The sequence below is a fragment of the Anas acuta genome, chromosome 5 (genome assembly GCF_963932015.1).
Source record: "Anas acuta chromosome 5, bAnaAcu1.1, whole genome shotgun sequence".
Lineage (NCBI taxonomy): Eukaryota > Metazoa > Chordata > Aves > Anseriformes > Anatidae > Anas > Anas acuta.
In genome coordinates, this window is record NC_088983.1 from 11,699,003 (window position 1) to 11,722,177 (window position 23,175).

General features: G+C 39.6%; 1 protein-coding gene across 2 annotated transcripts in view; it reads right to left on the reverse strand.

The window, feature by feature from the left end:
• Positions 1-22,374, reverse strand: part of PPP2R5C (protein phosphatase 2 regulatory subunit B'gamma) — an 82,121-nt gene extending 59,747 nt beyond the window's left edge. The window contains exons 1-3 of one of the 2 annotated variants that reach the window (XM_068682752.1): positions 22,203-22,374; positions 20,882-20,947; positions 5,070-5,229 (exon numbers count right to left, since the gene is read on the reverse strand). In XM_068682752.1, the coding sequence (XP_068538853.1) occupies positions 5,070-5,229; positions 20,882-20,947; positions 22,203-22,229 (253 nt within the window). In that variant the 5' untranslated portion in view covers positions 22,230-22,374. Of the gene's footprint in view, positions 1-5,069; positions 5,230-20,881; positions 20,948-21,729; positions 21,818-22,202 lie in introns of those variants that run through there. The other variant, XM_068682754.1, reaches the window with a different exon arrangement.
• Between the last annotated feature and the right edge of the window lie 801 nt (positions 22,375-23,175).

The following is a 23,175-nucleotide window of genomic DNA, read 5'->3' on the forward strand; positions in this document are numbered from 1 at the left end:
ATATTTTTGATTTTTTTCCAAATTTACATATGCATGACTAACACATACTCATGGGGAAATTCTTCAACACTTTGGAGTATCCAGGAGCACTAATTTTTAAAAAAAATTATTATTTTAGAAATGACAGAGAACATCATCTTTTAATGAATATTCCTTGCAGGTTAAAGCTGGATTTGTGACACACCTGTATTTGACAGTGTACAAAGTGTTTTATCCCAGTCAGGGCATCTTGAATATTGTATTCACGAATTCTTTTTGCAACATTCTTCTGCGTATTGTAGGATTCAAACCAAACATAATAAAAAACTCACCATTTTATACAAGTTTTCTAAACACTGCACGTTTACAGTTTACTAAAATCAGCACATCCTTACAAAAGTAATGTACAAATACAAGTATGCTCACCTGTCCATGCTGTCAAAATCCCTTGTAGCATATAAACTAAACGTACATTATGTACAAGGGAACATCTTAGAGATAATTAAGTAACAAGACTAGAATGGTGAAAAGCCTGTCCACCTGTAATGCAAGTATTTCTAAAACTATGAATTTTTATGAGTACTTAATATTGTACATTTTTGAATCATTAGCCCTACAATTTACTTTTCTGTATTACTAACTTTGCACAGCAGTGTGAATATAGTAACATGTAGGTTTCCTGTTAACTGTTTATGAAATGCCACATAGCTGGCAGGCCTGTTTTTTGTTATTTTTTGTTCTTTACCAATTACTCAGCAAGTCCATCAGAGCAGCACCTCGATGATGCAGTCCTGCAGATGTTAACAGTGGCACACTACTCATTTAGCAAGGGCCAAATATGATCTCAGTAAAATCAGAGAAGAAAAACACTTTAATTGTAAAAATATGCTTGCAAAAGTCTTTGAGTAGAGAATTCAGACAAGATTAAGTCTGATCATCTAATAATTTAGACAGTAAGCTAAGCCTTACAAACATTTATCTGAGAATGTTTTCCTACAGAAAACACTTGGGAGGAAAAATGCTGGATTTGGAAGTAAATGTACTTCAAGCCAAAGGTAAAAAAAAAAAAAAAAAAAAAAAAAAGGTAGAGTAAAAAGTTATCTTTCCCTTCCCTCAGCATTACACCAGAACACTGTTTAAGATTTTACAAAGACATCTGAATACTGGTCTTTGGATACTAACAATCCCCTGTAAGAACTGAAGTGAAAACGTGTTATTGCAGCCACCGAACATGTAAGCAACAAGTATGTGATTTATAACATCTCTAGATTCTATTCAAAAGTTTATCTTTAACATCAATTATTGTTTCCTCTCAAAACTAGATTAATATAGCTAGGTGATTAGCACATATGTATCACACACATAAGCTCTAGAGCTTTATTAGTATAATGTAATAGGGTGTCAGAAGTTCATAGAGGTAATCTACATTACAGAGCTGAAGCGAAGATGACCCACTGACCCACCAACTTCACCAGATATAAGCACTGTAAATGCCAGCACATGGCAAACTAAATCACAGACACCACAGAATTATTTGGCAGTTAACCATGAAGAAATTATCTACAGTATAACAACCAATTCCAGTTCCTTCCTTCAAGTTTAAAGGGGCACTTGCAAAGAACACAAACTACTTCAGTGTCAGTGGTCAGATACGTGTAAATATTGTTTTATACATTTATTAAACATTCATACTGAACACTTAGACTGTTTGTCTCTCCCAGAACACATTCTATATTTGTTAACTTCAATACATCCTGAATTACAGAAAGCTGTTTTGTTAAGAGAGCTAAAATAATGGAACCGGTAAGTTTCTGAAAGCTGAAACACCCTTAATTATTTATACTTGATATAACCAAAGCATTAATCAGGAAGTTTTCAAATCATAACACCACAAAAAACATCTTTAGACCAACAAATATTTTTTTCTCCGATGAATAGCTGAAAGCAAAGTCAACTTTCTGTAACATGTACCTATACAGCAAATCTTAGCTAAGAAGGAAAACAAATGAGCTCGAAGTAACGTAACACAAGGTCATTGGCACAGAGTTTTTCCATTTTGGTGAAAATTGGCAAGATCTCCTCACAACATTTGACCCTTAGATCCCAGTCCTGGGGGCAGCTCATCAGGGGTACTTCTGGGGCATACAAGCTGCCAGTTCTACCTGAACCCAGTCAGGGGGCATTGCACTGTGCTGCAGGGAGCTTCAATGGCTTGCAACTCTGCTAATACATAGATCCCTGTGCTCTGCAATGCAATAGCATCATATGCTACTCAGAATTTCTATGTTTATCTCTATTCTTAGAGCCTCTTAACTCACAATTTATTTCCTATTCTTTTTGCGTTATCGAAGCTATCCAGCTCCTCCATTTCCTGAATAAACTGAGGTTCACAATGTTAATCGTGATCTGCTCCAATGAATACAAATCACGCTGCACTAATAGCAGTTAGCAGGGCAAGCAGCCTGGTATTTCCAGAAGCACTTTCACGCAACATCCAACACAAAGTTAGCAGCACAACTGAAGCCCAAGAACTGAGACTATTTCAGATTAACAGGCAAAGCGTTTCCCACATAAGAAATGGTGACTAAAAGCCATTTTGGCACAGAAGAAAGCAGCTACCTCAGGGATACCACAGGCCATTTAGAGCCTACCACTTACCGGCTTTCAAAAGCCTAACATAGAATTTTGAATCCATGAAGATGGCTCCATACCCAGTGTTTAAAATACATCTTGCATGTAGTGTCTCACACCACACAGTACTCAACTCACCAGCCATGACAATGTACATCTTTTGGCCTACTACACATCAAAAAAAGGCTTCCCTGTTTCTGTAGCCACAGGAATAGAGCTACTCCTTAGGAGTAACTAGAGTTTGAAAGCTGGTTAAACACAGCTAAGCCAAAACAATGCTACATTCTTCCCAGCTCATCACTCAAGTCAAACCCACCTTAATCCTCTCAGTCTCTTTAAATTACAGCCTGCCAGTCTGCTTTAACTCCCATCCAGACACAAGCATTAAACACAGAGCTGTCCAAAAAGAAACTTTAGGAATCCCAGTCATGAATGAGCACATGTAGTGGGAACAGCAATTATACAGGCACCTGCTGTGATCCAAGAGACCGGACACAACTTTATTAGTAAAGGTAGTAATTATTATCTATCACTAAATCAGTAATTGCACTAGTGTTTCATAACAAAGTTTGACTCTCGACAGCCTGGGGACACACATGCAGCATCATGAGACATCCACCAGAGATAAGCTCTTTTCTTTCCTTTCACCTGAGAGTACAGGGAAGTGATCACAGTCTGAAGGACAAATAATATTTCTATCATTTCTTGACATCTAGGTATGTTGCTTCGAAAACATTAGAACACACCTTAGTACTGATCTTAGGAACTGTCTATTATTGAATTCCAAGCAGGCAGCCTTCTGCCATACATTTATTAGTTTAAACTGCAACAGAGCCAAGGTGGAAACAAATCTAAAACTCCACTACCAAATCTCCCTGTTTCTTGGTGATAATACCAGTGATGAGACATTCCACTACGTTCTCTCCATTCACCCTACCCTCAGTAACATGGACTACATTACCCCTCACCCATCTGCACTCATTTTTCTCGTTCCAACTCACGATTCGCTCCACTTTTAACTGAATGCTCACTTCTAGTCTCCCTGAACTGGCAGTCCCAGGCACTACCAGAAACACAATGCTTAAAAATGAACAGAATGAAGGTTCTAGAACAAGTAATGAGTATTTTTCTTTGCAGCTGAGTCTTTGTTCAAAGGGGTATGCTACTCAATAAGGCTGTACAGATAACTTATGAAAGCATCATTTGCTCATGTCACACCCTGGACGTGACATCCACGTATGTGCAACCTGCTATGTTAAAGAGATGACACTATTAATAATCTGTCACATGTATTATTAATATTCTTATTTAAAAATATTTAGTAAATATAAATGCTATTTGTTAAAATAGATTAACGTCTTGAAAAATTTAAAGCCTCACATACAGACTACCATGATGAACAGATGATATTTCATATTCTTTTTGTAAAAACAGCATCTGTATGATGTGAATGTTGCAGCCTAATTTTGTCTCTGTGAAGAACAGTACAGTTCACAGGGGCTGGGAAACTGGGTTCTTTATTTTCCATGAACAGTAATGCATGACAAGCAAGAGAGTAATGACGGGAAGAAAAAAGTCTTATCCCTTGACATTTTCACATTGCCTACAACTGTACTACTCAACATTTTGGAAATTTATTAGAGTTTCACTGCCAACTTTGAACACTGGAAAGCAATATGCATCGCACATCTAATCAGCATTAAATAAATTTTCAGGGCAAATCAATTGTTCATCCTTGATAGATTGGTACATCTACCAGACCTGGAAAATTCTGCCCTGACACTGCAAGGTACCATAAACACAATATGTTAACATGTACTAACATAACACAACATGGACAACAACAAAAAGATTATAAATGCCACTCTAGTGAAAGAAGATATCAATTGTTGTCTTTTCTTCACAAACAGCCATAAATATCTTTCTATATGACCACCAAGCCTTAAAACTAGCAAAGGAAAAACCCTGATTTCACCAAAAAGACATGACTTCACTTGACTCTGGAGTTAAGTCTAACTCTATGCTCTGGAGAACCAAACCAATAAACAGCAACAGACCAGATCTTCTCTCAATGCTAAGAGCTATCTTAGTACAAGCAAACAAAGTAGGGCTTGAGAATGCCACGCTAAGGACAGATGACTGATGTTTTGCAAAAAAGCCCAAATATTCTGCTTTTATGCAAGATGATTGAGTTTACTTTCACATAAACCTTTCTGGGTTGAAAAGACTTGGATATTTCCTATATTAACTGCCAAGAAGACAACAGACTGGATGTCCTCGTATAAGGAATGAAATGAAAAAAGACCATGTGTTTGCATATGCAAGTGTGTGCAAGTTTGCATATGTTAATATTTAATATATAACATATGTTTTTCAGATAAAAGTATGATAGTTGAGATGCTTCTCCGTCTCATGCTCAAGATCCCCCACAAGATTCATTCAAATTTAGAAAAACATACCTTTTAAAGCTGGCAGTTTTTGAAGCTCCCTGTTATTGCTAACATTAAACCTTGAAGAACTCTGCCGCTTTTCCTTTTTCAGTACTGTCTGTGGTGCTGGTACTTTGATTTTAGATAGCTGTGCTGGGGGAGGAGCGCTGTTCGATTTTTTGTTTGACACCTGTTTGAAAAGAAATGAAAAAAGTTAATTGTAGTTGAACTTACAGAGAACCCTCTAAGACTTTTTTTTTTTGTTACAGGAATTAAGTTAAGCAAAATAACCTTTTAATCAAGATGTTCTATTCATCATCCTCTGAGTATATAGTTATTTATTCTTTTGTTCACTCTTTTTGATGAGTATTTCCATCTATATGAGTATTACGGTACAGAAATAGATCATCCTGTTACATGCACTAATTAGCCCATGTATTCAAAGTTACCCACCAACCAAATAGAAGTTTGCCAACAATGCAGTTCCTCAGCTATTCCCACCATTTGCATGTGAAGTCCAAATCTTCAACGTATTTGTCTATCTAACCTGAGGTTTGAAGTGATCAGGAACTTGTTTGTTTACAGCAGGTGAACCTTACACTGCCTGTTTGTACTATGCCTCACTGTCAGAGTCCTGACCTTGGCTAGGGTATTCAGGCTTTGATATAATATAAAAGTTAAAGGAATGAGCTATCTTATTGTAGCAGATTGAGCATTTCAGAAGCTGCTGAAGCTTCCTAAATGTACATGTAGCAGTTTACTGCCTATTCACAGCAGGTTGCTTTTATTGTAATATTCCTTACCAGATTGTCACTGTACTTCTGGATGAATTAAATAACAGAATCAGAAAAATGGTCCCCAGTTCACTCTATTCCCCAGACTGCACTCAACAGTGCTCTCACTCAAGCTGAATAAAATGCATCATTAACAAAAGCCTGTCAGAACTTGTGATGCTGTTATTCTCTTTTTTTTTTTGAAGTAGGAAAAGCAGGTTTAAAGTAGGCAACAGTTAACTGTTTTTAAATATGAATGATTTCACAAGGGTTTTTTTTTTTTTTTTTTTTTTTTTTTTTTTTTTACAAGACTCATAAAACATCTAGGAGTGACCTACACCAAGAATATAAAAACAGTTGAGCGGGAAATCTTACTGCCAGCATTGCAATTCTTTTTACAGGATCTGAAATTGCTGTAGAAGCTTTTCAAATCTGCAAGCTATTTTACAGTGAAGCATACATCTGAAAATATACCTTGACACTTTTCTCTTACAGGAAGAGACCATTGCCTCCTTTTCAGTAACTGCCCATATGATAAGAAATAGGAAAAAGAAATTGGATGGAAATGGGATTCAGGATGGAAATCAGGATGTAATGCTACTATTTCTGCAGTTGAATGGATTTAATTACAGTTTTGCTTTCATATCTATTATATGTAACAAAAGTTCATTCCTGCATGAGCTAACACCAAAAACATTTTCATACAGCTAAAAGAACAGAAATGACTTTTCTTCGTGTTCTAAAGAGGATTTCCAGAATAGCTTATTCAATTAGCAATTTCCATATGGCCTGTGAGTGTACACATTCAGTGCACAAGAAAATGTTACCCTACATAACCATTTAGAGCCTCTAAAGGTAGATAAATTTAAGACAGTCATTTTATGCAAAGCTTGTTCTAGCAGCAAATGCTCTAACTGGCAGAGAAGTGTACATACTTCAAGAATAGATTAACAATTCTATTTAATTATACACACAGTACTTAATGTACTGAAAATATGACTGAAAGCAACAGTTAGATTTCATTAAACACATTTAAGATTCCCATTCTGCAAATTTACCATTAAAAGAGCAAAAATGCCTACAGCCTTACAGAACAAATAAAGGAAGAGACAATACTTTGATCCCTACACATTTTAAGTTACCAGAAATATACTAAATTTTCAGTAAAAGTAGCATGCATTGGAGAGTTAAAAGCATTTACATCCAAGTGATATCTGTTACTTTGCATTTTTGAGTATTTCTCTTTTTAATCTCAAACACAACGCTTAAACTTTTTTGCTGAAATACAACTGATCTGTGAGGTAGGTTCTAGCCATTAACTCGGTTAAAAAACAAATCGAAATTGTGAAGCAACTAAGCAGAAAGAAACATAGCACTACAAAATTAGGAAGCAATGATTTACCATGTGAGAAAAATTGATTTTGGTGTATTATAAACACTAATAGTGGATAAGTTCCTATACTTTCAATATGGTGCTGGAGCTTGGTGTTGTTTTTCTGAACTGGCTGTCTTCCACTACCACCTGTTTTTTGTTCATTACTTGAAACAGGAAAAGTCACCTTCCTGTTTCCTCTCTTCCCAAACAAATTCTCAATTTGGAATTAGCAAGTGCTTGTGTGCCTGCACACATGTACATACTCTGGTATGCCAAGGTAACACGCACCTCGGGGAAACAAGTACTCTGAATTGCAGATACAATCTAAAATTAGCCGAAAGTCGTTATTTAAGAGGATTGGTAACCCTTCTAAATAGAAACGTTGAAAGAAAGCATTTTTTGTTCCTATGGCAACTTCCCACCTAGCAGTGACAACTCAGCACAACTCTAGCCCTGAATCCCTGGCCAGTTCATCCACGAGCTGCCCTTTCTGCCACCAGCCATCCCTGATTTCAGTCACAGTCCAGTCACCCAGCCAGCACGTCCCAGAGAGCTGCCAAAACAGCTTACAGCTCTTGGTTCTTGAATACCACACTGCACAGCTGTAACTGATGACTTCTGTGAGTGGCATGATGATCCTGTCAGGACAGACCTGGTCCCCAGAAATAATGGCACATAGCCAGAGAGAAGGGCACCTGAAGAAGTTAAGTCAGCTTAAACAATCTTAGCCACACCATCTTTGATCATCTTGTACTTGAAAGCTGCAGTCTAATGAGAAAAACTCAGACTAACAGCTGTGTATTCATTTACTAAAGACTTCAGTCTTTAGGTAACATGCTTTTTTCTTTTTTTTTTTTTTTTTTTTTTTTTTACAAAGATACAACCCATGTAAGCTCAGAGTGAAGAGCCAAGTTCTGATAAACTACTTCAGAAAACCACTATTCCTGAGACAAACTGATTGACATCATGCTACATCACAGAACTCAGCTTATTTGACAGCAGAATGGTCAAACTACTGATATGCTTTTATCAGTTCTCTTCCAGTGACTAGAATAGGAAATACCTATTCTTACCCTTGTTCTGACAAACAGCTCCCTCCTACCCAAACGTTTAGATAGTCATAGACACATTCAGTTCTAGAAGTGGCTGAAAAAATTAAAAATGTGTACAAAATACTCCAAAAATATCAGACTGAGGATGCTGCTTTAATCAAAAACAACCTCCGGACTTTCTGATGAGTTTCGTTTTAGTTTTTACCTATTCTGATGAACATTAAGGTTACCAGGATCAGTGTGATTCTGACTTTTACATCCTGCTTTTAACAATTGAAAATACAGAGTTTATGTATGTTTCCTTAACATGAATCTAAGAGATGCAGATGGAAGGTGACGAGAAGGAAATTTCTTGCCAGTAATGAGAGTTCACGATAGATTGTCCTTGCATCCCTTCTTCCCTTCAGTCACAGGGTCTCAGAATGGATGAACTAAACTCTCCAAGGAGGGAGATCGCACCACCTCTTTGTGCCACTGCTCCGTCACCCACACAGCACAGAAGTGCTTCCCTGTGTTCAGACAGAGCCTCTTGTGCTCCAGTTTGTGCTTACTGGCTCGTCCTGACACTGGGCACGACCTGATTCCATCCTCTTTGCAGCATTTATAGACATGGATGAAATCCCTCTCGAGCCTCCTCTTCTCCCTCAGCCTCCCTTCACAGCAGAGGTGCTTCAGGCCCTCCAGCACCTTGGCAGCCTCCAGTTGCACTCTGCAGTGTGCCCAGGTCCCTTGTACCAGAGGCCCAGAACCAGGCACAGCACCCCAGGTGCGGCCTGACCAGTGCTGAGCAGACAGAAGGGTTACCTCTCTTAGCCTCCTGGTGATACTTTGCCTAATGGAGCCAAGCTTGTGATGGGCAAAGACAGCAAGTAGAACCTACCCAGTTACAGCCAAGTTTTCTCTTTAAATTAACCGATCATCATTGAACAGCTCATACAGCAACATTTACTTTGGACAGTCACCTAAGATGAGAAGAGGGAGAGTAGTGGGACTTGGAACATGTATGAGCCCTATGTCCCATGTTAACAAGTTTCTTCACTAGACTTAAGAAGCGTTCCCTTTCTGACAGTCCCTCAAACCATCAGTATTCAACCTACCTTGACGAAGCGCAAGCAACCAGAAAAACTGACTGACTTTTCAAAGCACACTCACTAATAACCAAATTAGACCAGAGCATACAAAGCCTTCTGGCTCCACAGAATCAAAGGGTTTCCAAGCCAAGCTTGAAATAAAACAGTGAGCTTTCATACTTAGTTTTAAGATAAACTAGTCGGCACGCGGTAAGAATTTGAAGATGACAATAAGCACCTGGATGCATCTGCCATTCAAGATTTTTTAAAAAACAGATGATTTCTATACTAGTCACAAAAAGAGAGAACCTCCTAAGGGCAAGAAAAGAGAGATTCTGTCTCTCTGCCTGAAGATAACACTCTGCCAGGAAGCAACCTGTATGGTATTTCTTGATGAAGATCAGGCTAATTTTATCCTGCGAGTTTCTTCTCTGTCTCAAGCATCACAACTGAATTCAAGTTTAAATCAGTATGTACACCAACCCAAGATGGAAGCAGCAAGCCGCATATCAACAAGATCCCTGATGAAAACTCTGGACTACAAAAATCTGTGTAGGTGAACCTCGTATCAGTTAATAAGTTATTAAGACTCCTTGTGAAATGCAGGTATAGGAAGTAAAAAAGAGCAGAATGCTTTTAATGAGAATCATTATTTTGAACCTGAGAATAGAAGAATGCTTAATGCAGAATTAATCCCTTCCTTCTTTTTATTTTGGTACAGCAAGTAGCCTCCGTGGATTTATTCTTCATTAAGATAAACAGATGCTTGATCTATAGCACCCAGAAGAGCTTGTTTCTTGCCAAGCAAGCCTCAGAAGGGGCTTTAAAAGCATTCTGGATTATATCTGAAATATACTTACACTGGAAGCGAAACACAATTTACTAGAACTAAGCAAAGGATAGGAGAACACATAAAAGGGGCATTTACAACTTCGTTTTCAAAAACATATAAGGGTCCAATATATAATCAAAATAATTTGGCCAAGAGGTAGAGGTCCAATATATACTCAATGTAATTAAGCTGAGAGTCTAAATTTAATTTAATCTCTTGAGACGAGAACTAAAATCAAAGATAAAGGTGTCAAAATGGATGGAAAGCAGTTAAAAAATTAAATACCATTCAGTTTTTCCACTCTGAATAACTTCAAAGCAGTGTGAAAATCTCTTAAGACTCCAATCATCTCAAACTCTGCCTCAGAACTGTCTCTTTTGCAGCTCTTCATTCACTGCTCTGCTTTGAGGCTGGGCACACGGTCAGGCCATACCTGACATATGGCCCAGAAGCAATCAACATGGTAATTAACCCATGGCACACTTTCAAGAAGTGGGCTAGTGGTATTAAATTAGCAGTTGGGACTGAGAAGAGAGTACTGAAATCAGCCCTGTAGTCAAAGTTCCAGATGTTCAAAGATGACCATCCTACAGTCAGGTCTTGCTTGAGCTAGGAGATCTGAAATCTCCACATGTTAATTTACCAGCCTTGAAGAAAAGCAAAAAACAACTGTGAATTGATACGTTGAAACTCAGAATACTTTAATATTTTATTGCAACCGCAGCAGTTTTCACCCTGAACTCCGCAAAGAACAACCATGCCACACCTTCTGATGGCAGTGCATTATTTTGAAGTTAAAGCCTATAGGAAAACGCCTGTGCTGTGAATTTTGTCATAATGCTTTTACTGATCTTTTCTCTGATCAATGTGGGTAAGATATGCTGTCTTTGTTCCTTCAGGCTTGTACCTGTAAATTCTTAGGGCACTATATTATTCCCCTCCACTGGGGAGGAAGAGGATTTGTCACCTTCCTTCTTTTTTCTAAGAACACATCCCTTGAGAGCTTTTTTATTAAGCAGTGTCACTGATCTTCTCTTGGACAATACCACGCGTTCTGAAACTAATGTGAAAGACAGTCCTCCACCACATTTACAGGCCTCCAACAACAACACATCTTGAAACACTTCCTAATGACTAGAGCAAAATTTCCAGGTAAAAGTTCAACATGTGGGACAATGTCAGAACAAACTTTTATTATTACGGTATTAAAGATACCACACAACAGAGCCATTAAGACTAGCTACAATAATTCACATTCACGCTGCACAGTAATGTCCAATCACTGGTAAGGAGTTTGGTGTGGACCAACCTGGTATGATCTTTATCTTCAGCACTTTCGATCTGTAGAGACATTGCAAACTATATGAAACTCAATATGGATTCTTAACCATCTAGACCTATAAAAAGGTGCGCTGCTCCATTAACAAAACCGTTAAAGGAAAAGCAGAGAAAAAAACATGCTTGCTGTGTACCATTTTTGATGGCAAATAGTTCTGAGGTTTTCACTTTGTTGACGATTCTTACCACTGTTGCTGACTAGCTTCACAGCCACAGGACTGATAGACAGACAACTTATAGTGAAGCTTCCAAAGATCCTGCTTATGGCACTGACAGCTTCGGTCAGTTTCACACAGGTTGCATTTAGGTTTCTGTTCTTTCTCCCCCATTTACCAGAATGATACTTAGACTCGCCTGCTAAAACAGTATTTGCAGCTGCCTTTCTACCAAGTACAGTCATCATCATTGACAGTTCTCTCAGTGGTAGAGATGCACAGGATAGTGGTAGTCTCAGCTAACATATGTTTTTATTTGGCAAAAGCTGCATCTGAAAGCTTTGAGGATTCCTGTTATTATAATAAATGAAAAGAATGTCTTTTCAGCTCAGTTGATAGCGTTTATATATTTTAGCACACTAATCAGTGCACACCGAGCTACACTGTGGTACTCGTTTAGAAACTGTGATTTTGCATTTACATATAGCAATGTTACTGCCAGCTATTCTTGATGTATACCTATGGAGATCTATCAGTGTATTGTCAGACACAAGATGGAGTTTGTTGAGCTGCAGCTGTGACTGGGAAGTTCCCCGAGAGCAGTGAAGGTCATCTGCCCTTCTTTGCTCTCAAGCAGTGCACCACAGCAGGTTTTACGGCCACAGACTATTTTAGAAGACTGGCCTACAACTTGCTGAAACTCTTCTGCCTTTCTTGCTAGCATTTACTTATAACAGAAAGCATTGCTTGTACTTCCTGTCAGGTGCTTGCACACGCAGCTCAAATTTGATCTTCTAAAGACTTGTACCAACCCAGCCTTGTTGCAATACCCTTGCCTTGCAACACATCAAACCAACCCTGATAATTGCCAAACATCTCAGCTCTGTGTACTGCAGCCTAAAGATTCTTGCACTGCAACTTGACAACATTCACAGTCACAGTTTTCAAGGAGCACTGGCAATCAGGTGCCTGGGCTCAGACTCGGTGCAGTCACAATGCTGTGTTTGCTGGAACACCACCATCAGCAGGCACCTGGTACTTCACAATCACAGGCAGCAAGGCAGCATTTGTTCCTTAATGCGTTTTCTATAATGAGACTTCAAAGAAACAAATGCCCTCAGAAGAGTCTATTTTGTTACCTGCAACCATCAGTTAAATAATAGGATTAAAACCAGATAAGGTCCTCAGTATTATTTCAAAACATTTATATAAATACAGAGATGAAGAATCTAAATAAATGATGGCCTGGCTTAAATTACATTAATTCTTGGTTTTCAATTTTAATTTTTCTCTGAACTGCCTTTTACTTTCAAAAAAAAAAAATCCAACAAGAAGTACCTTTATGTCTCTTTGCTATCCTTCAAATGTGGGAACAATATACACACACACTTTACAAGCTTTAAGCCCCAATCCCTACAGTCTGCTGTAATTTCTAATTAAATAAAGCTAATGATGAGGTTAAGCTAGTATATACATCGCTTTACCAGTGATGTTTGTATTCCTGTGCTCCCGAATCTATTCCTAACAGTTTCTCACCTCACACACTTGCACTGAAATTGTTTTGCTCCCCCACACCACCCACCAATTGTTTTTTGTATTGTGTGCCATACAAGAGATTTACAGTGCATGACAAGGTTCCCAGACCTTTTAGTAGTATAGCAGTAACCTTGGCCACTTCTAAAGAACACTTACACCAAATAATTTAATCTTTAATTTTACAGGTCTCTAGAAAAGTTTACTTTTCAGTACTTCAGACTGCTAAACTGGGCAGCAAAAAGAAACCTGCTTAAGTTGTAATTGCTATAATGGCAATGATGGAGCAAACAATAATATTTGACAGTCATATTTTAAGATATATTAGATATTAAGATATTATTAAGATATTTTAATATATTTAAGTCATATATTCAAGAAAGAGGCAGGGTTTTGTTTCCCAGCTTTACTATTATTGGCTCCCAAAGCCTGTTAGCAGGGGAAAAAAGCCACACTCAAAATGCCCCTACCATCCCACTTGTAGAACTATAAATGTATTCCAACTTCATTTGAAGTTGAGAGAAAACAAAACAAGATTTAATATTTTTAAACATATATTTAAAGTAGATTCAAAATGTATCTGTTATTTGTTACTGCTTGTATTCCACATGGGATAGCTACATTGCTAATTCTGTTACACATAACACATTACTGAACAATTGATTCCTCTCAAAATTTAAGGAACTGTACATCTTTAAAAAGAAAAGAGAAACCAATTGAAACTAAGGGTGAAAAGGATGTTTTCAATTTCCGAACTACTAACGCTCATTTTCAAAGAGCATTTTGTCCCTTTTAATGAGAACAGCCTTTGCTGCTCTGTTTTCATTCAGGAGGGATCCAGAGAGCTTAAGAGTATGCTTAGGGAAAGCATTGCAGGTACTAAAACAAACTGCACACTGAAGACCTCACACATCATGTGTGAGGCAAGTAGTTGCCATCCTTGTGTAAGAACTTGAAGGCCACAGGATCATGTTTTCAGAAATAACTCATTTTAGGTAACAATACTCTTATAGCAGTATTTAGTACAAAATACTGAGCATTTATTAAATCAATTCATTTAGAAAGTATAATATAAAAATTGCATAAGCTTTGTTAAATTATTTCAGCATTCAGTATTAAGGTATATTTGCTTTGGATACAGAAGGGCATTCCAATTCCCCAAAAAGAAAAGATGAGATATCAATAAAAATTGGAAATAGGAAATGAGAGAAGTTAAAAAAATAAAAAAATGCATGTCTGCTTTAACAGTAACACATAATGCATCTTTCTAATCAGTAAATAGCACCTCATTTAATGCTAAGACTGTATTTACTTGCCACGCTGAAATATTTTTCAACTGTTAGATTAACCCATTTAAAAATTCTCTACTAAAGAAAATTAGAACTGCAAGCCATGATCAAAAGTTAGTTTTTAAATTAATATATATATTTTTTAAAGTAGTTGACATACCAGCTTAAAAAGAAACAAGCAAACAACAACAAAAAACCTAAAGCCTATAGACTTCATTTACATAGCTGATACATGACAAAAATCCATCCTCATTTTACATGCAGTTTTGGTTTAAAGCCCTATTTTTGCTACATTAGAAGTAAAATCCCAAGCGCAACAGAAAAGCTTTGAAAAACAGGCCTAATACTGTCTGTTTATAGCTGCTCTGTGATTCCAGCTTGAAAGGTCTGGTTGTTAAAAAAAATATTTCATAATATGAAAACCTTTCTTCTTCCAAATCAAGGAAGACCAGTTGCCAAATAAATTTTAACTGCTGCATGGGACCGACTCCTCAAAACGCGGGCTTTTCAGCATACGAGTCCAACTGGGACACACTGCTGAATACATACTGAAAAAACAGCGAGGGTACAGCCAGGTTTCCTACGTGCTGTACTCATGATACAACCACAGCTTATTCGTTTGGCCCACTGAATGCTGGAGGGCTGGGAGATGCTTTATCACAGGCTGCCAGCCATACCTGACTTCCATGGCTCTATGACTCGAATCCAACTGACAGCATGGTAGGAAGCTCTTACCAAAACCCTTAAAACAATTTTATATTGGAAATAAATCAATACATAACGTCAGGCATTAATTGAATAATACAGACCTGATCTATGCCAAATATCTGTGTAAAAGACATCTGCTTTTATGAAGAACAACAAGTACAGAAGAATCTTATTATATCTCAAATATCCTGATCCAAACGTATCCAAAAATGCTGTGCCACTGAGTAACAGAGGATGTTCATCTGACAAGAGCAAGGAAGGGAGCTTAAGAGACAGCCACCTTATATGTGACAACAAATACATATACACTGAATTACATCCCAGTGTAACTTACTGTACTAAACAATTAAAACAGGATAGTCTCAGCTGACTGAAAGAATGATCTGTCACAAGAAGTTATTTCCGAAGTCTTTTAGGATCAGTCCCACTACACATGAGCAATGGGAGAAAATTTGTTGAGAATTATTCTCCATCCGACCTCCAAACCTCATGCTCCTCTGCTGTAGTCCCCAACAGGTTGCCTAATAAACACTCCTCTGTGCTAAGAATTTCAAATATAACTTTAAAAACTCTGAAGTAGAAAAACCTCCTGAGAAGCTAGATACTGTGTAAGAGCCTCTATATATCATCTTTATTTTGTTGCTCAGGGTTACTAATAACTGGTACAACCTCTTAAATAGCATTGCAATGAAAATCACAAACAGAAAACACGAGAAAAATAAGGAATAGTATACAGAAAATGTGGAGTCAATTGTCTAAATTACTCTTGATGCAACAGGTCATAGAAGCCTGTTAACAAAAAGTGCTGGATTTCATTGCTTGTTTATTCCTAGTTCTTGTTTTAACATCACACTACTTCTTCACGTGACGTCTGATAGTTTTGTGAGGATTTCTTAACAATGTCATTTCTATTTCTCTCCCTTTTTTAATACTATTTTTAAGGAAACTGGCAACGGTATGTGTGCATGTAACCAGGTATCAGTAAAAGTGGTAATGAGAATATCAATAGCCTTCCCCCACTGAATCCTGGCTACTCTAGGAAAGACAAACACTTGTCAAGGTTCTTGCAGAGACAAATCTTTACTTTTGCTAAAGCATTTTAAAGATGCAATGATTTCTGCATTTTCACTATCAATCCTGGAAAATATTGCCACTTATTGCTTAAGAAAATAATTTAAAAAACAACAACTTTACAAAACAAGACCCCTAAAAACAAAGCTTAAAATTGCTGCACTGAAGTTATTACCTGTGTTTAATAAACTTACTGAAAAGAGACGGCTGATGGTGGTAGGACAGAGGTATGGATCAGTACTTAGCACAGCTTTTTCTTAATATTTGAAAATTGGTTTCAACACTGTTTATCATCTGACATTTGCAACACATGTTGTTAATAAATCAAACAGTTTCTTGCACAGCAAGGAAACTGGCCACTGCAGTTTGCATTTTAGTATGTTTTGTATCACAAAAAGAAAACTTTTAAAGCAGAAAACACCCAAGTAGGGCAGTACATGGAAACAATGAGATAATACACACACACTACTTAAACCACATCAGCCTTCCGTTTGCTGTTCTGCATGGCAGAAGAACTTGAAGGAAGAGCTATGATTTCTGTTCGTTATTTGGAAGTCATCAAGCCAATACTTTGTTAAACAATGGCTGTCTTCCCCCACTACAGGCTGCCCAGCATCTATATTCAAAATTAATGAAGTTACAAGTTTCATGCCTTAAACCAGCCCTGCTAGAAGAGGCATCACCCTGTCACCTGTGCCTGTAAAGGTCACCAGCTACCTCTGCCCCTTCTACCTCCCAGATGAACCTGAGCTGCCAACTGTCCACGTGTTCCCAGGCCGTTTTGGTGCGAAGACTTTAATTTCAACATCAATACCAAAGCAGGGAGCAAAAACATGAAGCAGTTAGGGATTCACCTGCGGGTTCAACAGAGTCTAGCTCTGGGATGTTAAGTTTTTGAGCGATTCTAGGTGCCTGTGCAGCAATAGGTGTCACCAGTGAAAAGTGCAAGTTTTAGCACATGCATTCCCACAATCAAAGCACACAGAAATAAGAGTCTGTGGGGTTAAAGTCAACTTCCTTCCCCTGTGGTTGTACCTAAAGACTACTATTAAAGTACTGTAAGAAACACTTTATTTTTTAAAAACTCTAGGTTTTTCCTAGATAACACTCCTCTAATAGTGAAAAAACAGAGAGGGAAGACCTCATTTTTCTCCCCTTGCATATACCTGACCATGAATTACTACTGTTTTAACCCAAAAGCAGACCTCTGAACCACTGAGAGAAAACAGAACCCTACGATGAAGCTTATCCACAAGGAAAGTATTTTCTGCAAAGGCCAGGTCAGTCACAGGGAACGTCCACCAGTTCTTAAGTGCCGGCATTAAAACCCCCCACACCTGGGCATTTTTCTTCAATCTGTGTTTAAGTTCTGATCATAGGTTTTGGTCCCTGGTAAACAAATCCCCAAGTGTTTTACCAGAGGAAGGCACTATCCCCACACAGAAGAAAACAATACACAACAGACTATGTCTTTGTGCATAACCTGAAGACAAGAATACCCTGGACTAATTACTGAGGTATAAGGCTATACCTAAAGGAATAGATTCAACTGTTCTGGCAATTATTTACTTTAATTCATTAGTGTTTACTAACAGGCTACAAGCTAAAGTTAGATGTGAACTTAATCCTATTAGCTCTTTCGTGAAGTGTTCAATAACTGGAAGCTGGAACGCAGTTATTACAGCACAAACACAAACTGCTCTCACCCCACGCACTGTGTACAGCTCTGGGAGCTCCATCACTAAAAGTGTAACAGAACAGAAGGATCACAGGAACAGGACAGCCAAAGAAATGGAACCCTCTCACCTAGCAGATATTAAACACGGAGGTTGGAAAAAAAATAATCTACAGACGACTATACAGAAAAGTCTGTTAAATCACTAATAATATGAAAACAACTTTATACAATACCTCAGCTAGAAAGCAACCTTCTAAGCCACACACTGGCTGAAAGAAAGGCATGCCTGAATGGAAAACCATACATCCACTCTGTTACTCAAACCCTTTTCTTTAGTATTAGCTACTAACCACATAGAGAATACCAAACAATACAGACCTCTGGTCTTCTCTAACCTGGCTCTTTTCGTAATACATCAAGTAACCAAGGCACAGGCAATGCAAGAAGAACCATCTTGTATTTTTTCCTCCTAGACATCTGTATGTTGGGAACACTGGAGATAAGAAAACAGGCAAGATGGACCTTGTTTTCAAACACAGCTACAGTGGGATTCTTTGAGATGTAAGCAGAGAGGTATTTACTTCAGCAGGTCACTTGCACGCTGCAGCTACACTTTAGAACTTCCATACATACTTACCTACACATTTATGTGTTTCTGTTGAAATTTACGAAGTGACCCAAGTACCAGCTCAAGTCCCTCTCATCCTCATTCAGCATGCACACACTTACCAGGCATACCAGGTATCGTTTCAATCCCCCATCAGACAAACTTACTGTATAGCTTCACTCAACCAAAACCTCATTTCCCTGACCACAAAACAGGAAACACACTTCTTTCTGCAAATTATTAAGAACTGTTTATATTTTCATCTATGGAAGTCCAAGGCATCATGATTTTAGGTAAGTGTTATAAAAGCATCTATAAATACAGTATTTGTGGGATGCTGCTGCTTGTGTTGTCCCTGCTCTTTGAATAGCAGTTTCTAGTCTTTAAAATCTGCCATCTGCATTACATTCATTTACATTAGATGTATACCCATTAAATTCAGTTTGATGAAAAAATTACATGAACCAGTATATTTCTAAACCTACTCACAGTCTAGATGAGGATCTTTAAAAAGCCATGTTAAAACACAGGAACAAGGAAACAAGAAGACAACCTTCTTATGAGAAAAAAATCTAAAAAGTGTATTAATAGCATGTTCCAGAGCACTTCTATATTTACTAGTCTTCGCTATGCTAACAAATAGCTTCTCTTCTGCATCTATAAGCACCAGCTAACATACATCTTTGTTACAGCCAGCCACATTAGAATGCAAACTCCGTATTACTATTTGTGTGCAATTACTCTATTAATTAAGTTAATGAGTCAAGCACTGAGGTGTTCAAAATTGTCTGGAGACTAAACAATGCCCACTGGGAATGGCAATCACAGTATACGTGCCAGTCACATTCTCATCAGTTTGCCAGTCCCTTTCCCGTTCTGTCCTTACTCACATATGACAAAGTATCATCAATAATCTAAGAGAACTGTACTTTGCATTGGGAATTCAACTTGGAAAGACAACAAAAAATGCATGAATACTACAACATACTCTTCTACTGAGATTAATCTCTCACACGTTTCAAATATCAAAAAAGAAAGAGCTTTCTTTATCTGCACATGCGGAAAGAAAGGAACCTACATTTTCAGTTAACATTTAAAGCACTTCACTAGTTTACTGTGGGAGGTTTACACACTATCCTGAAGGATCAAAAAAATTAGTTCTGGTCTCACCAGCTTTTTGTTCAGAAGCATGAGAAAATAAGCAGTCAACCAACATATAGCAAAGATACTGATAATGGCAAGCCTTACAACTGCACAGGAACTAGTCAAGAAGTAATTCTCTTTCAACACTATAGCAATACTGAAAAAAGTAGAATGCATCACAATGAAATATGTTCACTATATGTTGGCACTGTTATAAACATCTACACTGATACTGTTCTGATTTCATTCTAAGGGCTTTTTTCCTAGTAGCTAGGATATGAGTTCCCTCTGCCGAAATTCAGAATTCTTTATGAATTAAATTTAAATATTTTTGCAAATTCAGATAAAAGTCATTAAATCTTGTAGTGACAGTAGCACGCATCCTTCTGCAAAAGAAAAGAATGAAAACTCATTGAGACGCATCAGAAAGAGTACACACTCTGCAGGAAAAACATTCTCTCCCTTCCCCCGTATAATCATTTGGGAGAGAAAAAGTGGTAAAGCTGGATGAGTATTTTGTTTTAGTAAGACTTTTAAGTAAATAAACAGTGGACTTCCAGATGAAGCAGAGCTATTAATTCTGTGTTTCCAGATGAATGTGAGAAAGGCAGCATGTAAGGATTTAACCGACCCCTTTCAAGTCACTGCACCTTGCTGGTGGGCAAAACAGGCAGCAATGCAGAAGAAAAAACATGCCACAGTAACAACACAATCAGTCAAAAATGGAACACCCCATTGTATACCTACACACAGAAAGACAACAAAAAAAAAAAAAGGCAGCCTTTGATTAAGCCTAAGGTCTCCTGATAATACAACAGGCTACTTACACTTAACTGACTTGCTAACATCAAAAGTTTCCAAGAAGAGAGCTTTGGGAATTACAGAGAATGATTAAAAACTGCAATAAGCAGCTAAAAGACAAGCCCCAAACCTCACAATAAAACCAGAAAATAAGATAGATGTACTCTTCGCAACCAAAGAGGAAACAGATGAGTGTTTAAGACTGTAGCAAGCAAGCTTGATCTCTAAAGTTACTCTACATAAAAATAACTTCTTCAAAAGCATTTTCTTTTGAGTCTTAAAAGACTTTATATCAAATACCAGGTCAGTAGTTCCAGAAACTCCACCTGTCACTTCAAAATTATAACAGTCCAGAAGGACTTCTGAAAAGTCATCACAAATTTGCCTGGAAAGACTACATATTCTAGTAGTTTTTACCTCATGTTCTTGGTTTTCTTGTCCATCTTTGCCACTTTTCCCACTTTTGCCTGATTTTGCAGGTTCCTGAAAAAAAAAAGTTCACAGTTTAAGTTACTTGGAAAAGGAGATTTAGAGAGATTTTCAAGTCAAGAAATTAGTATTTCAGACGCCTTCTGAGAATATTAAAATTGATAGGACAGAAATGATACCGTTTAATTGGAAGACCTTAATACTGAACTATCAGTCTCTACAAAGTTGCTTTAAACATTTTCCACCTTCAAGGACAGCTTTGGAATTGTATTAATGCCTCAAAACTCACCCATAAAGTATATAGAGCTAAGATTTTACATAGGTAAGAATGCAAGTGAGTTGAACCATGTCTAAAAACTTGGCCTTGCTGCCTGGCTTTTGGCCTCAGAAGCTTTTACACTTAGTTTAAGTTTGAAACAAGCATCATCGCAGGAGGCATTGTGCACGTCATTATCTTGTCTGCTGCTGGTGTTCTACGCACTAGAAAGTCCAGTTTTAGGCGCAGGCCCACGACTCTGGTATCTCCCTCGTAGAGCTCTACTTGGATCTTTCACCCACTGCTTATTTGTGAGATTTGCTAATTCTAAGAAAAGCATTGAGAAGTTTGAACGTTTTTAGTGTCACAGGGGGCTCGGATATCGTGAAAACCATTAAAAATGAAACCAAAAGAACACCACAAATCACAACACCCATCTAAATTTCAAAGCAACTTCAAAAAACTGGCAGGCGGGCAGAAGGCAACCAAACCAAACAGCGAAGGTCCAGCGGGACAGCGGCTGGATGAGCCGGGCTACTTCGCTGCTCCCAATTCCCCTGGCTCCCTGATTCCTAATTACCTGCCACACGAATAAAGCGCAACACGTGAAGCCGCCTGGGCTGGATTTGGAACTTTTGCTCCAACTCGTGCATGAACCCCCTTGGGCGGCTGCCACCCAGCCCTGCCCGGCAGCAGCAGGAGGAGGAGGAGGAGGAGAGGGACAGGGGCAGGACGAGAGGGGCAGCCCCGAGCCCCCCCCACGGCGCTCACAGAGCCCTGGGGGCGCCCCCCCCGCCCTCCCCCTCACCTCCTTCCCCCTTCCCCTCCCCCAGCCCCTCCGGGCCGGGCCTCCCCATACCGAGGCTCCCCGGGGACCCCCCCAAACCTCCCCAAACCCCCTCACACCCTGGGCTAGGCCCTACGGGGCCCGCCCCTTCCTCAGCTCCCCCCCCCCCCCATGGCGGCAGGGGGCTCCCCGCCTTCCTCCTCCTCCTCCTCCTCCTCCTCCTCCCCCGCGGGGCCTGCCTGCCCCCCCCCACCCCCCCGACTCACTTTCTCCTTCTTGTTTTTATTCGGCATGGCCGCCCCGCGGCCACCCAGGCGCACAGCCCCCGCTCGGCCCCGCGCCTCCGCCGCCGCCTCCGCCGCCGCTGCCCCCCCCAAGGCTCCGGCCCCGGCTCCGGCTCCGGCTCCAGCGGCGGCGGCCTCAGCCCCTCCCCCCGCCCCCTTCCTCCCTCCTCCGCCGCCCCCCGCCCGCGGAGAGCGGGGCCGCTGCCCGCCCATTGGCTGCCTGCGTCACGTGAACGGCGCCTCCAGTGGCGTCACCTCGGAGGCGGGGCTCGCCGCCCCCCCCTTCTCTTCCCCCCTCCCCCCCCTCCCTCCTGTCACGCTCCGCTGGCGGCCGCTGACAGGGCCCGGGCCCGGGGCGCGGGGCTCGGGGCTCCCCCGGCTCCGCCCCGGTTGCGGGGAGGGCCCCGCGCCCCCAGCCCCGCCTCGAGGTGGGCAGCGAGGGCCGGGCTGTGGCGCCTCAGCCCCGCTGCTCGCCGTGTGTCGTCGCCCTCCGGAGCCAGCCCTTCGCTGAGGGGCAGCGGCCCCGGGTGCGGGTGCAGCCGGTGTGTGAGGAAGGAAAAAAAAATAATAATAAAAACAAAGCCGAAATAAAAACATTTGGCCTCATACAAGTCTTGTGGTCGTCATTAATTGGGGGACCTCGCTGCCTGCCTGCAGGAGGTGGATAAGGAAGAGGCGAACTTTGCGTAGTTCCAGCCTGTTTTTACAGATGACAACTTTGGAAGTTGCTCTTTAATCTTTCAAAGTCAGAATGCGAAAATCAACGATATTCTTAGACAAAAGAAGAAAGGTGTATATGCTTCTACTGGAAAAGTTACACATTGCGTTTCTCACGTGGCCTGACTAAGCTCCAAACTACCATTAGCTGAGGAAAAAGGAGACGTTAATCCTCATAATAATGCCAAGATATAAAACATTTAAAATTTAGATTGGGCATGCTTATTAAATACTAATT